Below are 17,557 nucleotides of genomic sequence, written 5' to 3' on the forward strand. Positions count from 1 at the left end.
CTTTAACACAATAGGTCTCCTTTCAAATGTTCTGGGCATGAAGCTTTAAGATGACATCATGCTTAACTTGAGGATCCAAAACAAGATGAAATATGAATACATGGTAAAGATACCAGACTATAATATTTTGATATACAGAAAGTCCAACTAACAAAGAAGGGAGGCTGATATGATTAAAATAACATTTGACCAGTAGTTCTGTTTAACCGATGCTCATGCTCAGTCATCCGATACTCCTCACCTGTATTGTTTAAAGAAACTTTAATATATAGTGATATGATCAATAGGCAAATCCGTGCTGGAATCTTCTCGATCGGCACATAGAATGCGTGTGCAGATGTTTACCCCTACTTCAGAGAACAATTATTGCTGATAGAACTATGCTTCACGACTAAGACACACCTAAGACCTCTAGAGTAACACAAGTTTCTCCTTTAATAAAGCAACATCAGAGACCTCAGAATTTATTGCAGAGTTCGCCATGACCTTCACTGTAATTTGGCAAACTTACCACGAGATTGCACTCAAAATGCGTGATGATCTCACCAAATAATGGGCAGACCATAAATGTTAGCCATATTCTAAAGGTGAAAAAGTATGATGTTGGAAATCCAGGTGTAAAATTTGAGATTAATAATAGCAAAGCAAAATCAGCCCACATTATCAGCAGTACAAAGGTGAGATCCATGGCTACCTTAATGTCTTCACTCTGCTTAGAGAAAAAATAGTTTTTTCTTAGCACATGTTCAGTCCACGTTGATTTTGCTCTAAAAAGAGGCACTTTTTAATTGGTGCCACATTCATTAACTTGGCATCTGAACATTATTTTCCAGGTCTGCTCAACGGCAGACAGCATATTTTAAGAGTGGAAGGTCCGGGTTTTGAAAACATCTTGTGTATAAAATAGAACAGCAAAAGAATGAGATAATCATACTCTGGATACAAGAAGAGGCAGTCAAACATATCCTAACTGGTGCAGAAGGACTAGTGTCTTATACTAAATGGTAGTTTTAATGAGAATGATTACAGCTCTAGTTCCCACACTAGTCACAGGATAAAGCTGGAAAGGGTATTAGGAATTTTGAATGGCCTATGTGCAATTGATTACATGGGACACTGAGAAGCAATTGCAGTTAAGGAACTGTTTAGTTTTTTGTGTCAAGACTTTAAGGTTTCTTTGAATTAGTGTGAGTAGTATTACGCCAGTATTTTAATGCTGCAATAGTGGGAGTGGATGTTGATCCAGAATGCCTGAGCAGGGCTTTGTTGACCTGGCTGTCCTACTGCTATTTTTTAAAGAAGAGGTCTGCTCCTCAGAAGCAAATGCCTAAATCTGGCTTATTACCGCTGCTAGGGTTCAGGCTACCAGCCCTAAACATGGTGGACCAGACACCCAGGATTTGTCTTTTATGGATCAGACTTTGACCTCTCACAGCCAAAAGCCTTGAGTCAGCGAACTAACAATGCTTGTCAGCCACCCTAGTTTTCAGTGATCCGGCCTAATCGCTGCAGTGACAGCACAGAAAGCTGATGGCAACACCTAATCTCGGCCTCTGTTGTTAATTACTTGCTGACCTTGGTAAAAAGTTTAAACTGGACTGCTATTCGATGTCAACATCTAAATGATAAAAGATGCCAAGGGAGGAGATTAGCAAGCCCAGATAAAAGACAAAGCGAGAGGGAGACAAAATACAAGGAGAACGAGTAAAGAGCTTTGGAGGCCGATTGGGAGCAGTGTCCACCAGGTGAGGAAGCAGGCTGGTCGGTGCAGCTGGACACTGAGTACAAGCTGATGAAGAGGTTAGAGTTGAATCAATAAAGAGGCCTCTCTACAATACCAACGGAGGCAAGAATAAAAAGCAAGACTGTGTGGTAAAAATTTAGAAGCCCACAGATAACTCATGGAGCATGAGACATGAAAGCAGCTGGTTTTGGTAAACTGAGAGTGACAATTTTGAGTGGATTGGAGAGAGAAGAAGCCCTACTGGTGGAGACAAGGAAGTAAACAGAGGTAGTGGTAAGCCCGTTGAAAACCAGGTATATAAGGATCTTTAGACAAAAGCTAGCAGGAAGACAGCTAGTAGTCAGTGGGAGATGTGGGGTCAGACTTCGTTTTTTCATGAGATTTAGTATCATCACAGAATTGATGTAATGGGTGTGTACCCCACTGAGATGGAAAAGGATGAGAAAGGTGGGAAAGGGGGCGAATGGCACCAGAGTGGAAGAGGTTTTATACCAGGAGAAGTGAGGGGGCTGATTTCAGAATTTGGAGGAGCTCAGTAGGAGACTTTGTCCGCTGTAATGTGAAGGAGGTGCACTCTGACTCTCTGAGTCGGGGTGAAGTGGGATACAGTTCAAGAGTGGGAGTTTAGACCGTGTGGAATTTTCAGTAGGAATAACTGAAAGTCGTTGGCTGTGAAAGTAGACAAAGTGACTGTGGTACAAGGTGGGGAAATTAGCGACTGAGATTTGTGACAGATTTAGGGGAGAGAAGAGATGAGGTTTTGACAGTAGGTGGCTTCAGCTTTATCCAGCGCAGTGATAAAGAGTGAATCCTTATGGGTATTCAGGGGCTCTGGGATACAGGACATCATTCATTTTCATTGGTCTTTCTACTCCAGTATCAAGATCCTACTTAAATACCAGTCACCAGGATCCAAAATCTACATTCCAACTCTACTCACATTCTTACATTCCACCAACTACATGCATGCAACAGAAATAACATTACAGTGATTAATCTTTTTCTGAAGACCTGGTGCCTCATCAGAAATGCATTTACTCACAAGACTTTGAAAGCTGCCGGGCATGTTCACATTGACTCGTTTATGAGATGTTTAAAAGACCAACAGTGGGAAGCCCACTCATAGAAATCAGACCTAAAAACAGCAGACATGAAACAGAGTAAATGCTAACGGATCCTTTCCGGCAATGTCTGCCTACCTGCCTGACCTGATAAGTCAGTGAATACATGTACAAAATCAAAACACATTGGAATTGAGACTTTTTTTTTTAAACATACAACCGTCTACGGTTAATTTGAAATCAGTTATGTGACACCCACAGAGATATATTAACCTCTACCGTACGTCAGACGGCCCCCGGCTGCCTGACGTCGCGGTGGGCTGGTGCGGAGGACAGCCGGGGGACGCATGGAATTCTTCTGCACCGCGGGGGAACTCCGGCTGCAGCGAAGCGGTTAATAAGCTACACAAATTACATAGTAATAGGTCAACAAATATAACATTGGTGCATTAAGAGCAACACCATCAATGAAGCTGCCAACAGAAACAGAACACTGTTGAAGACAGTCATACACTGCATAGGCTCCCTTTCTGACCCTCCGATCTCACACTCCACAGGCAACTGTAATGACATTAGCCTCTTCTGCAGTGAAAAAAACAGAAAAGAGTCAAAAACACAAGACAACATCAAGCCTGCTTCTTCTCTTAGACACAACCACCCTAGCAATGGTCATAATTCAAGACACTATCTTTGTGACATACTCAACCTCCTCAGAGCCGCCTCATATGTCTTACCATTGTCCTTCATCAAAGCTATATCCGGAGAAGCTCTCTCAAACTTGTCAACACCTCCCTCATTCAAGGCATCTTTCTAGAAGCTCCAAAGACAAGCACTCCAACAGAAACTTACACCAGTCCCTGATGACCTTACAGATTACCGGTCATTCGCCCACTTACCCTTCATCTGCAAGATCATCAGAAAAACAGTCTGCGCTCAACTCCAAGGTTCCATTAACACCACCCATCTCCTGCATGACTACCAATCGCGCTTCAGATAATGCTACTGCACGGACAACGCTACCTTACAAATTGTAGATGCTCTGCTGATGACAAAATCAGAATAAGATTTATAGTACAGTTAATTAAAATCATTGCATAAAATCCTAACCTTCACAACTGTGAATAAAGTCTATTATCGTATATTATATAATATTTTTATTACAACATCAACGACTGCACAGCTAGTTGCTAACGATCCCACCGTTGGGGAATCTTCCAGATACCGTTGGTTAGAATTAATTTGATATAAAATACTCTTCATGGTATGGTTTTAAAGTACTGTGTGCAGTGTTTTAAAGTGCCATGTAAACCATGTGCCCATGGTTAAAATTAAATCATTTTAATGTCATCCTTATTTTATACCTTTAAAGAGCCTAGTGCAGTGTTCCAAAGTGCTATATAAGCCTGGTAGTGCTTTTAGGCTTGTTAAGAGAGGGGCCAGCTGTGGATTTGCAGCGCTTCTAAGGGACTGAATGCAACAAGCATAGGTGGTGTCAGCTAGCCCTTCATTAGCCAGGGGTGACTTTATTAGAGCTTCAGGTCCTAAACTGCCGCCGCATCACCGGCCCACCGGTAGATGACCGTACTGATGGCCAGAATTGGGCTACACCAATTAATGTTCTGCTTGAGGTACCCCATGCATCGTGGCAGAAAGCTGCCCCTACCCGACTGAGTCCTAATGATCATTGCTGGGCTACTTGTACAAATTTAGGGTGGCTCCAGACGTTAAAGTGTTCTGTCTACTTCCAAGGAGGTTTCAACCACACTTTGTCTCGCTATGAGGGCTAATTCTAGTATTCCAAGGAGGCACCACTGCCAGGGCAATCTGCAAGTATTCTACTGTGCTAGCTAGTGTTCTACCACGCACCACTGTCAGAATTTGCTGTGGGTGCTCTGTAGCACCTTCCGTGATAGAGTGTTTTTCCTTTATAGAGTGCATTATTATGCCAATTCGCTGGTCCAAGCTGCATTACTGGCAGCAAGCAGTGCCCACCTATAGCCCTTTTCCCCGTTTAAATGCCCAGCCGAATTACCAAGTTATAATAGAGGGCTGTGGAGCATCATTCTTTCTGGGTTATGCTTACTCATCAACTCAAGCCGGGCTTGTGGAGTTGCTGAACTCCCCCAACGTTAGGAGCCATTTTGTTAGAAATTTCAGAAAATGTGCCGACAGCTGGGTATATTCCCCTATTAAACAGCATTTCAGGGTGTCAATATAAGTCCTAATATTTAAGCATCTCAGGATGGGTCGTAGCCAATACTATGAGTGGCAATAGTGGTTTGCAGTCGCAGACTATGAGAACCAGGGATTCGGCTCCCATGGTGCATTATCTACACTGCATGTCCTCGCCATATCAATAGGTTTTGAATGGAATCAGTTGGGTCTTCAGACCACTGACTAAAGGCTGGGAGAGATGCGCTGGAAGAGACCAAGGGCCGTAGAGGTTGACTGCCCAGCTGCTACGGACCTTTCCCTTCAAGGACTTCATGTCCAGATCAATAGAAATTACTTTTGCTTTTATAGCAGCTTTAAGAACTGGTTAAAAGGAGATTGGTTGACCATAAGTCCTTTGCTTCGAGATAAGGCAAGGAGCTGTTCAGGTACCGGTGCCAGTTTCAATGTGGCTGGTTCAATGGAGACCATTAGATGTGCTTTAAGGTATCAGTCTGCGCTCGTTTCGCTTTTAAGAAATAGGCTAGAGATTTTGCATTCAAAATCAGCTGCTGAGAGGTCAAATTGAATTCTAGGTGGATTTGGGGGTGGGCTATGCAGTCAGGTAAGACAAGTATTTTCCTATAGCAGGCTATTTAGGCTCTATCTAATCAGTTAGTCCTTCAGGGCCACAGGCTATGGTGGGTATTAAATGCTGGCAGTCATACTTATTACAGCTTGTAGCCCGGGTGTATGGATCAATTTATGTAGCTTGCAAAAGGCCCAGGTCAAGGAATTGCCATGGCGTGCTGGGCATGTTTATAAGATGTAGTTCGGCCCCAGCCAGCCAACCAGACCCCCAGGGACTTGTAAGAGGTACATTTCTTGATTGGACTTCATTGGATAAACCATGCTCCTCTTTTTCCTTAGCTTCGGGCTGGTAATCATAACTTTTGTCTTAGTGATGCGGATCAGTAAGTTGTTGATTTTGCAGTACTCAGCCAAGGAACCCAGAAGTGTCTAAAGGCCAAATTGTGTCAATGAGCATTGTATCGTCTGCGTATTGCAGCATCTGTATTTTGTGGTCCACTATCTTTGGTGGAAATGCACTTGCATCTTCCAGGGGTTTCTTTAAACCAGCTAAGTACAAACATGAATAACAAAGGAGCGAGGATGCATACTTGTTTTAGGCCCTCACTGGTCTGGATTTTTGCAGATGTTGGCCAACTAGAGCTCACCTTTATTTTTACCCATCTTTTCAGAGTAAAGTGTTATGACGGCATTTAACAGGAGAGATAGAATAGCCCATTGGCATACTTTGTACCATAGTTTGCCACTTAATGAACTGTGACAAACAGTTGTGAAGTCAACAAACCCTATGTATAAGGATTTATCTTTTGTTGCCAGAGTCTCATCTATTAAATGGGTGAAACAAAACAGGTTATTCTCTATATGACGACAGCCTTTTTGGATTCCCTATTGGAAAATGGGAACTAGTTTTTTCTCTTGCCTGTTCTCCAGTTCCTTAAGTAGGACGCTCACATAACATTTTTGATTTTTTGCTGGTTTAGAATGATGTTTTTACCCCTGCTTTTATTCAGCTTCTAAGGCTGTTTGTTATTGTCCAGGTTATGGGGTATCCTCCCAATTCTGGCGTCATCAGTTGTCCTACCCCCTGATATCTAGAGTTGGCTGTGGACTGCCTGTAGACTGTGTTGGTCAGAAGGGGACAGTGGGTTGGTGACGTGCCCCCACCCATCCACTGATGCGACTTATGAAGGGCTCACTAGATAGGGCTTTCATGCAGGTTGTTGTTCCTTTTGACTCTCACTGCATTGAAAATGATTCCGCAAGCCTCTTACCCTTGCTGCTTATTCCTTTCAGGTTGTTGATCAGGGTTGTCATAATGACAGGTGGGACGCTAGTTTCTTAGTCAAAGGGCTACATAAACATGTTCACCTCTCTTGCCTCATTATCGCAGAGCCTTGGGCTCAGAGTATAAAATGGTTTGCCTGTCCAGTTTTCCATCAATTGCCATTATCAAAGCGGCTATTGTTTGCAAGATTGTAATTTACATCTAGTTTATCAGAGTGCAGTGTGATAGCTCGCACCATAGAGGTCAGTCTACTGCCCATTCTGTCCAAGGCTTGCCGTATGGTCTACTCTGTGTTTTCTAGTCCCACTAGCTGCACGGTAGCGAATGGAGCGGTCATCCTTAGCTTTTGTTGAACCTAAGAGTCTGAGAGGGCTAGAGTATTAATCTTGTTGATTTGGGCGGTGGCGCATTTACTTGGCTGTGTGAAGGTCAGTCTCTGTTTTATGCTGCATGGTGGTCACCTTGGCGGGACCCTCTGTTGGGTTTCCATTTACATGGTTTGGTGATGAGGTTTCCTGGCTAGTGTTTACTGACGGGGCCTCAAATGTGGTACTATTTTTCGATTTAAAGATGGGACAGTACATTAGGCCCTTGTCAGGGCTAGTTGCACCCTTGTCTCCCTGTCTGTTGTTTGGTCTGAGTACGGACGGCTTTTCATTCATTTTTTGTAGGAGGGCCACTGCACTTTTCCTTTTGTTTGTTTTCAGAGATTTCCGAAGTTTTTTCTTTTGACGTCTGGATAGTTGCCCTTCAATTGGTCTTTGATCTGATATCCCACCATCATCTCTGGCCTCTAAGCTGGGTGTTGGTCTCCAGTATTTGTCCGATAGTTTTTTATTGATTGTACTTGATGTGCCCTCTTTAATTTCTGATTTATTAGATGTTATTTCTTGTCCGGAGTGTGAGTTCCCTTTTCTGTCTTTATTTTGCTTAGTGTTTTGCTTAATCGTATTTGGTTGCATTCTTTTATAATGGTTTTTAATAGGTCAGGCAGTGAGGCTAATTTTTCCACTACTGCCTCATTAAGATTTTTTTATTGGGCTTGTGATCCCCCCTTGGCCTGTTTCTCTGGAGGACCATTGGTCCATTTTTGAATTTATCGAGTCCGCCTTTTTGTTAATTCTCAAGACACTTTGTATAAGCATATGTATCAAGTCCATCTGTATCTCTAGTTTGTGCGATTGCCATGTGAGGGCCTTTACTGCTGCCAGAAGTGATGTATATATTTTATTTAGAATGGATTCTGAGCCATCTTTATTTATTGAATCTTGCAGGTCGTAGTGTATTTCGGGATGTTGGCCTGATACAAAATCTAGGAATTCCTCTGTTATTTGCGAATTACTTAATAGGTGTGGAGCAGTTCTGTTTTGACCCCTGGCCACATAGATTTATAGCACCTTCCATTGTTTCCCGGTGCTGTTCATTTGTATGACGGATAAGAGCCTCTATTTTAATCGCGTTTTTGTTACGGGTGTCTGCCGGTGTTGATGGACCCTGTAAATTAGTTGATGATTCGCCGTTGTTTAAGGCTGATGAGATCTCGATGATCTCAGTTTGCTCAACCCAATGTTCTACTATGTTGTGATTTTTATTATAGCTTTGTGTTGGTAGTTGGTATTTGAGGAGTCGTTCCTATCCATGGCGGATTCTACTAACTCTGCGAGTCCTTCCATCTCAAGTACTATTTATTCACCCAGGCTAATCTTGGCTTGATTGGAGACGAGGGGGGGGGCTTTTCCCCTGAAGTTGTTACTTCCTGGCTAAGCCCTGGGCCGATGGTGATCTCCTCTTATGCCTGGGGCAATTGGTTATGGATTCTGACTTTAACCTTGTGAAGTATTTATGTATTGGTGCACTCCCAATTGGGGGATTGCCTGAGTCTGGCATGTTCTTTGGGCCTTTTGTGGTACCCTGTTGCTGCCTTGCTCTTGTTCCCTTGTTGGCAGATCCGGTACCCCTCATTTTTCTCGCGGGGATCTCGATGGTTGTCTGTTTCCTACCTGCTGTGAATACTTTATATGAGAGCTTCCAATTAGTGTGAAATGCTGAGGCCTGTAACCTTACCCCGCGTGCCCAGTCTTTAGCCCGCTTACGTGATTTTGTTGCCTCGTTTGGCTATGCCTGTGGCAATGGAGGGTAGCTTTTTTCTGCCCAGATTGAAGAATTCCAATCATTGACTTCGAATTGGGCCTGTTTTGCTGGTTTAACTAATAGTTAGGGAATTTTAGGTATGAACAAGTATGATTGAGTGTACTATTGTTGGGCACCAGTAGTAGACACAGTTTCATGCCGTTTTATTCTTTTATTATTCTTTTGTTTATTCTTTTATTCTTTTGTTGCATTTGTCGATGGAGTCAACGCGCTTGACCATGCACACAGAGCTGTAGCGTGGCTTGAATTTATGCTGACTTTGCTCTAACTCCGCCGAGTGATGAAGACGAGAAGGTGTCTTCCTTACATCCTACTTTCGTCCTCCTTGCTTGCTCTCTAAGCACTGTACCACTAAACCACTTGGGAAGAAACGAGCAAGCACGCCCAGAACCCCCGAGCCCCAGGTGGCTTCAAAGGACCAGACACCGGACTCTCGGAGGGCAAGTGAGCGAACGGCGGTCTGAAGAACCCGCTGTCTGTAGTCTGCTTAAAGAGGCACTTCCAGCTCGTATGTAGGGACGTATGTGATGGCAGGGGTTCGGGCGGGGGAGCAAGGGAGCACTACAGTGACAGCGTGCTACACCACTTCCTTTCCCACGCCTCCTCCCCTCACCTTAGGTGACTGGTGCCGCTTCCAATCTGTCGCCGCTAATTTATGTATCAAGCATCCTGGGCCTCAGGCATCCCAGCGGGCCAACATGCTAAATCCAGAGTCCTCAAGCCCTCGGTAGACTTGCGGATGTGGGCGCAATGCCTGATCAGAGAAGAGAAGTAGACTTGCCATTATTAGGGGATGTCTATAGCGCCCACAACAGTATAGAACATGCTCTATTTTAGTTCCGGCTACTGCAAAGCTGTGTTTTGGTGGAATTTCAAGGCCTATCTACCGGATAGATATTAATGAACGAATAGCTGTTTGTTCCCCCTCACACTCTTTCTTTTTAACCTTTTATATATCAACAGCAGTACTGAACTATTCTTGTAGAAAACTTTAAATATTTATAACTTTATGAATTTATAAATAAAAAGGAAAAGTAAGTAAAATCAACATATAGGGAAAAACCACAACAAAAAAGTATGCATCATACTTCTAAAAAAAGGGGGTTACGCACCTTTGACACTACACAGAAGGCCTGTACATTAGGGATTATAATGTAAATTCTGAAGTGAGAAAGCACTACCCTGTGGACTGAATAGAAAATCAGTAATTTTCATGAGTCCGACAAGTTCACAAATTTTGTGACTCAATATAACACATGGCTTACGCCACATAGAAAAACTTAGAGAAGCATTGCTATAGACTTCAATGTATCAGTTTCAGGTGTAGCAGACATAAATAGCATCATGCACCCTTTAACCCCCACTTACATTACAATGTTGACCCTCTGTTTCACCCCTGGCCATTTAAATACCCCCATTTGCTGCTTGGTGTCTATGGAATGGAGTGTAAACTACAGTAAACCCTCTATTTACTTTTGATTATGCGTTGCCTTCATGATCCCTAGAGTAGGGGTGGCAAGGGCAGTGGCAAAGGTACCAAGACGCATTTCAAAGGTGGCAGCTGCTACCCTTAATGGCAGCTATTGGCACAAATGTGTACCCCTAGGTCCAAGGAAAAGTCTGAACTTCATTTAATCAAGAAGAACCCAGGTTCTCCAATGCCCGTACACAAAAGATCTGAGATCCCACAACCAAATCATGCTTAAACTTCAACCAATTTTGCATCACCTTCTGGATTACATTGATCAGACAGGATCCCATTGATGATAGTTTCAAAGAGAAAGCCAATGCATGCTGATCATTGCAGCACTTGTAGTGCTTGGATCACTTCTTTCAATGATAGCCGCATAATTTGGCTTTTCTTGTCCCATAATTTAGTCAACTTTGCTGTATAATTTGGCCCTCTCTTGCCACATAATCCAGGGGTATTGCATGTATCTGCGACAATTAAAGAGAATAAATAAACTGTGCCTTGTGGGAGTCCTTCTCGGTTAACAGTGATTTGGGTATTTTTCCGTTTCTCATATTCTGGTTCCCCAACCCACTTTTGAAGCAAACTATAAATACGATTAAAAAATAAAATCTATCTACTCTCTGTGCATCATAGATTAGAAGTTCGCTCAGGAAAAATCATGAATCTCTCTTACGAAATATAGGTTACAGCGTTTTCAATTTAAATTGCAACATCATAAGTGTAGTCATTTTGCTTAACACTGCACGACCTTGTATCTGACATCACCTGCAACCCTGAAAAGCATTACGAGACGTACAAATGCTTTTCTAATCTTTGGTTACGAAATTTTCAGATTTAGTCCACGTCCCCAAAAAAGGACAATTGTAACTTCTTTGTATGCGCCATTTTTAGGCAAATAAAGTGCTTTGTAAGGTACAAAAATACAATTACAAGTCATGCTGGAACACCTTCACCTTTAGGAAGAAGCAGGAAGCGCAGTACTGGGGCAGAGGGGCAACTTAAATGTTTAGAGATACAAAAAGGGGTGGCGATGGACGGAGCATCTGAACCAATCAAACACTCACACCCAGTCAACAGATCCGAAAGAACGGTGATGGATCAAACCCAGATCTGTTGACTAGGTGTGTGAGTGTTTGATTGGTTCAGATGCTCCGTCCATCACCACCCCCTTTTGTACCGCTTTGTTTGCCATAAGTTGGCAGGGTATGCTCAGACGTGAGTCCCTTGCTCACTTTGCCACTGGATTCAAGCAAGCCTGGCTGAAGACAGCTGGAATGCCAGAAACCGGTCCTAGGAAGCTTGTTTCCGGTCCAGGGAAGGCATGGCTTGGCAGTTCGGGCTGGACTGTTCCCATGAGGCACAGGGTCAGACTGATTTGCATATCGCCATGTCTGAATTGGGGTGGCAGAGTGGGCTAAAGAACGGTGATGGATCAAACCCAGATCTGTTAACTGGGTGTGAGTGTTTGATTGGTTCAGATGCTCCGTCCATCACCACCCCTTTTTGTACAACTTACATGTTTAACCGGTTAAACTCACGGCAGATAAATGAAGGGAAATATGACCGAGAGGCAGCTTCTGGATCTTGTCAGATGATTAAATGTAATAGCGAGTCGAATTAGATGACTCATTTATCTTAGATAATTAAACAAGGCGTGTAGTGCTTTTAGGCATAAAGATTTGAAGTAGGGCCTTAACACGACTTTTATTATAGACTCTAGATTTGTTTTGCATTCACTTTTCTTTCTTCTCTACTGTCCAGCAATCTAAATATAGCATGGACGGAGAGGAGGCTAAAAGTAACAAGGTGTGGGGAAACTCACTATCACACTGAAGGCAGAGCGCTCGAATATTATCGCGAGACCAGTTGCACGTTATGCAATGATGATCTGTTTTTACTGAAAGTAAAATGACATCCATAATAAGTACACATTGCTCAGTCCACTTCTAATGTTCTTGGCTTTTTTTTTCAAACACAAATAAAATTGATGTTAAAGAACAAGAACAAAGGCACTTCCATACACATCAAGATAAACCTTGTAGTTCCCTCTATGTCGGTTGGGTTCTATAGCAACAGGATAAAAATTCAAGTCGAAACTTTACTACAGGAACTAAAGAAAACGTTGTTTAAACAAATCAAGTTTAAGTATGGAAACCGGGTACACACGGAAAACGTCTGTGTAAACGTGTCTGAGTACGTCCTCATATAGCGAGGAAACAAAGTTAACAGGAAATGAAAGGGTGAAGTAAGCAGCAATATACACTAAATCGCGGTCTAACCTCCTCTGCTCAGGAATTAAACCCATTAGGTTCAGCGTGTGCGCGCATCTCTGTTCTATTTATTCGAATAGATTTATTGCTGTTGAATCTCTAAAGTTCGGTCTGCGCAGGCTTTCAGGTAGGTGCACATGGTGGTAATGACTATTTCGAAGGAAAATAAGGGTCACAAACCGAGATATTCTTTAAGCAGGAACAAGAAGTGGAGATCATGTGTTTTTGAAAGGCAGAGGGAAGGATGTGCCAAAAATAACAAAAGAACTCAAGTTCTCTTGTTCTTGAAGCCAAATGTGCCTAGTGTTCTTTTATTACAAGGGAGCTGCGTCAGACAGACTAGAAGAGTGCACTGAAGGTTCAATGTGCGTACTACATTTTGGCAACAATGTTATAAAAAAAGATTTGTTAAACAATTTCCTACAGTTAGGACTTGCAAAATTAGTCCGAAAAGTCAGTATTTGCAAAGTCAAAGTGAGTCAGAAAGGGCTTTGGTTTGGTCCTAGTTTTACACGAGGGTATGTATGATGTGTCCAGTTTTTGCCCATACTAAACCTTCTGTGGCTAAATACTCCCGTACTGACCACACTGGGCTATATGTAAATGCCCAACGCTGAAAACGGAAACAAAATTACTACAGGATCCCATAAATTGGTAGTTAAGGTTTGGCAACACAAAGGTGGTGGGCTTACTTGGGACAGAGTCATGAAAAACGCAGTCTGAACTTCTACCTTCAATTTCTAAAGACTGGCAACAGGGGCAAATGTGACAGTTAATCTGTTCTATCTTACTTTAACAGGGTGCATTTAAAAAAAGCTTAAGAGGGGGTTAAGGCTCCTGTTGCAGAGATCTTTGTGTGCCAAACAGTTTTCGGTGCCTAGTAATTGTGGTAAAATAAATCTGGTAGTAATTCCACCTACTGGACACATGTGTTTTGTTCAGTTATAGTTTTGACTCATCACAAAGTAGCATGGTCAGTTAATGTGCCTTTTGCAAACCACAATGTTGAACATGCAGATCATAGATTTGTACTTTGTGTAGTGGATTTAGGATCACCGACCATACCCAACCACTGTATTACGTTTCAAATTCCGAATCTGTGTTGCTCCTGACTAAGCACTCTTAACATACTGTGCCAAGTGCCGATGATATGAGACTCCTACACCTTGTAACCCTCATTGTTTTATGTACCACTTCCTGTACACTGATTTACATAATTGTATGAAGACTCTGTATAACGTGTCTTATGTAAAGAGTTCTCACATCATACATAAGAATAAAGTGTTCTAAAACAAATTGAATAAAAACAATATTAAATGCTATTCATATTGTTGTTAGTCAACTACTCAAACAGACAGACATCTGACTTTCTTACAATTCATTCATCTCTCTTACATACAGATATTGATCAGAATAAAATAACAATTATCCCTGAAATAAAGGTTTTCTTAAACACTTATGAAGTGATAACATGCCGAGTCCCTTTGTTTGCCTCCATTGCGCTGGCATCTAGGTATTTGGCTCTAGAAAGCTATTAGACAAAATGAGGTTCCAATAAAAAGAGGGCTGGTGGCCCTGTAACTGATGCCTTTGTGTTAGGACCAGGAGGAAGTGGAAATAAGACCCCCCCCCCAACTCTCGCAGGTGGGTACTCCAAATGGGAAGCAGATAACATTTGGACGAAGGCAGAATATGTGCTCTGATTTCGGCAAATTACACTGGGACGAAATTACCACATTTAACAGGGCGAGGCATAGATCCCAGTTCTAGCTCAATAACAGCTGTCAGATTTGGGATCAGGCAGGATCCCCACATTTCCTACGTTGTAAATGCCATTTCAAGTAAAGCAGGGCCCTGTAGAGATGATTTAGGAAGATACTGGAGCACCCCTTATCCCACCTACCTCCAATAACTTACCTTGACTCGCTTGCCCTGGATCTCTAGGGTCTTCATTGTGAAATCCACACCAATGGTGCTGCCTTGACGCTCCACGAAGATGCCGGTCTTGAAACGTTGGACAATACAGGTCTTGCCCACACCAGCATCACCAATCAGTACAATCTTGAAAAGGAAGTCATAGCCATCGTCAGGATCCAGGGCAGCAGGGGATGGTGAGGAGGGCTGCGAGGCGGCCATGCCCAAATATTGTCTTAATGCTTGCACTGTATATAACACAGATAATCGGCAAACTAAAAGGACTACCTCAGGCAGCAGAAGATGATAGAAGGATAATTAACTGGGATCCACGCAATAGTTTCTAGAATAACCTGCTTTGCAATGTCTAGTCACAACTTTCTACGGAGGAAGGCTGCCTAGTGCAGTATTCATTTGGGGTCGTATAATGTTTCCTTCTGTAGCTCAATATCGAATCGGTTCTGGCTCTCGACAGTAGCCTCGGTGAAGTACAGATGGAACTAGTGATGCCTTTCTGAAGTCTGAAAATACTTCTTTGAGTATAGGATAGCTCACCATGTCTTCCAGAAGCTGCTTGAGTGAACGTCGAGGGCTTCTGTCGGTTAAGCTTCTATTCCGGTTCCTTTCTAAAATACTTCTAAGTTACATGTGGAGTTGTCAGAGTACACTCATGGAGCATGGGGATATAAGGTTACTTATATGGAGGAGGGATTGAGCGGTTTCAATAGGAAAGGATCTTTCTGGAGCGAACTCTGTGACGGAAGAAGCACTCTTCGCAGATACCCTTTTTATGCTGTGACTGTGTCGTCTTGGAACTGAGGGCAAAGTCGCTAGAGTTGCCGCTGTCACTGACGTGGAGTCTGCCTGCACCTGCGGAACTGACAACGCGGAACTCTTAACAATTCACTGAAACTGTGCTGCCGGAGACAAAGAAAAGGGACTAGATCACTCAATGGAAACAGCTGCCTGCAAACGTCAGCATGTCGGCCATCTTGGAATAAATCCTTCTCTCCTAATATAATACATAAGCAAATGTAAAGCTGTTCCTATTAACCCGTTATTGAGTGAAATTGTTCTTTGACGATATTTGAATTTAGTTAGTTTCTTCGTACAAATAAATATAGATATATCGTGCCAAGGTAAAACTGGAAACCATACGTTATATTTGTTTTTATTAAAATCGTTTGCTCAGACATTAAAGCTTTATGTACTACTCTACTTTTTAGTTGCGTGGTAAATGAATGACAAAATGTGTCAATCAAAAACGGAAAGCATTTATTTGCGTCATCGTTCAATGGTGAATAGGAGGAACCTCAATCTTATAAAAGAACACTATTTTACACTAACCAGCAAAGTCACCTATATTGGAAGAAACCTTGTTTATGGATTTCAAAAGAAAGTAAACTTCAAATTACATCTTTCTCGATAAATTTAAATAAAAAAATGAACTCTTTCTAAGTTTATATAGAAAATCAAAATACAGCTTCAACTTTTGTAACATATTAAGATCAATTGTTTTTGTTCCATAGCTTCAAGGTGTCACTGTTTAATTTTTTGGTCTCACTATGCATATTTATTTATTTATGCGTTTTTATATAGCGCGGACCTTACCCGAAGGCGTCAGAGCGCTTCACAAAAGTAACAGAACTGATACATGAGGAGAACATTACACGTGAACAGATTACAAAAGCAGACCTTAAATTACATGAGGTAAAAGTGACAATTGTGAGCAAACAAAATACATGAAGTAGCAAAAAGTGCACAGGAGGAAAAAGTGACAAGTGTGCATGTTACAAGAGAAAACAAAGTACAATTAGAGGTATAATACTGCAATATATGCTAGACACTCAGGCACAAGAATAAACGTAACGTAGGCATAGGGAAACAAGCAAACCAAGCTCTTTAAAAATGGCTCCCTATTAAATTACCGTCATGAGGAAGGCAACCTGCTCCAGACTTTTATGTTTTTTCAAAATAAAAAAACCAAAGCAGAAATACAATCTGCATTCGAGGCATCATCTAAGTTGTTTGGATTGCTGCTTCTCAGCTGTCGATAGACATCTTTATTTGTATATTTTTTGCAGATTTATATAGCACGAACTCGACTCGAAGGTATTGGGAGCGCTTTACATGAGCACCGGTTGAGTTACACATGCAAGCACCAGTTACGTTACACATTCAAGCACGGGGAGATTAAGTGATTTGCCCAGAATCACAGGATGTGGACGCAACCCCGCGGCTCAAACCTTGGTTTCCAGCACCAAAGTCTAGCCGACGGACCAAACCCTCTCCCCAGGGCTTTAAGTGGGAAAAAAAACTGGGGGGTGCTCTAAAAGGGGCGGGGCAAACCTCGAAGGGGTGTGGCCTATCTAAGTAGGGGCGTGGCCTAAATAAAGATAACTAGTGTAGCAGTATCCCCTGCTCTGACAAGCTCTCAGCTCTAGGACTCCTCAGAGCCCCCCCTCTGTGTGGCAGCCCAGGCTGAGACAGCTTCCCTGGCGCAAACACAGCCGCACCCGAGTACTTCACAGGTCTTTAAAATACCATTTGCATGTTAATGATTCTTAGTAGTTTTTTCACCCCTTCTTAGAGCTCCTGCATCTCCACACTTCCTACTACTGTGCCCACGGGCGATTTGTTCAACAGTGCAAATGCTCCCTCCTCCCCTTCGTCGTCCTGTGGGTATGCCAGTGAGTGCTTGTCGCCAGGACACTGTATAGGCCCCTCTGTGGCTTTTTACACTGGCGGTAAACACGCCGAGAGGCTTGTGGTGTTCCAAACAACTGGGTGATGCTGCAGGCCAGCGTCGCAGCGCACAAAATCGGCCTGCTGTTCTCACACTTGCAAAATAGGGCTGTCACATCCTTGTTATGATACGGTCACATAAAATTTCCTTCTGTACAAACACGTTTGTAT

The 17,557-nt window shown here is 42.6% G+C and overlaps 1 protein-coding gene across 1 annotated transcript in view; it reads right to left on the reverse strand.

Moving 5' to 3' along the window:
* Window positions 1-15,549, reverse strand: part of RAB43 (RAB43, member RAS oncogene family) — a 62,652-nt gene extending 47,103 nt beyond the window's left edge. Inside the window, exon 1 of the mRNA XM_078661433.1 lies at window positions 14,645-15,549. Coding sequence (XP_078517559.1) covers window positions 14,645-14,863 — 219 coding nt within the window. The 5' untranslated portion in view covers window positions 14,864-15,549. The remainder of the gene's footprint in view (window positions 1-14,644) is intronic.
* Window positions 15,550-17,557: the final 2,008 nt, after the last annotated feature.

This window comes from Lissotriton helveticus, chromosome 9 (genome assembly GCF_964261635.1).
Source record: "Lissotriton helveticus chromosome 9, aLisHel1.1, whole genome shotgun sequence".
NCBI classification, from domain to species: domain Eukaryota; kingdom Metazoa; phylum Chordata; class Amphibia; order Caudata; family Salamandridae; genus Lissotriton; species Lissotriton helveticus.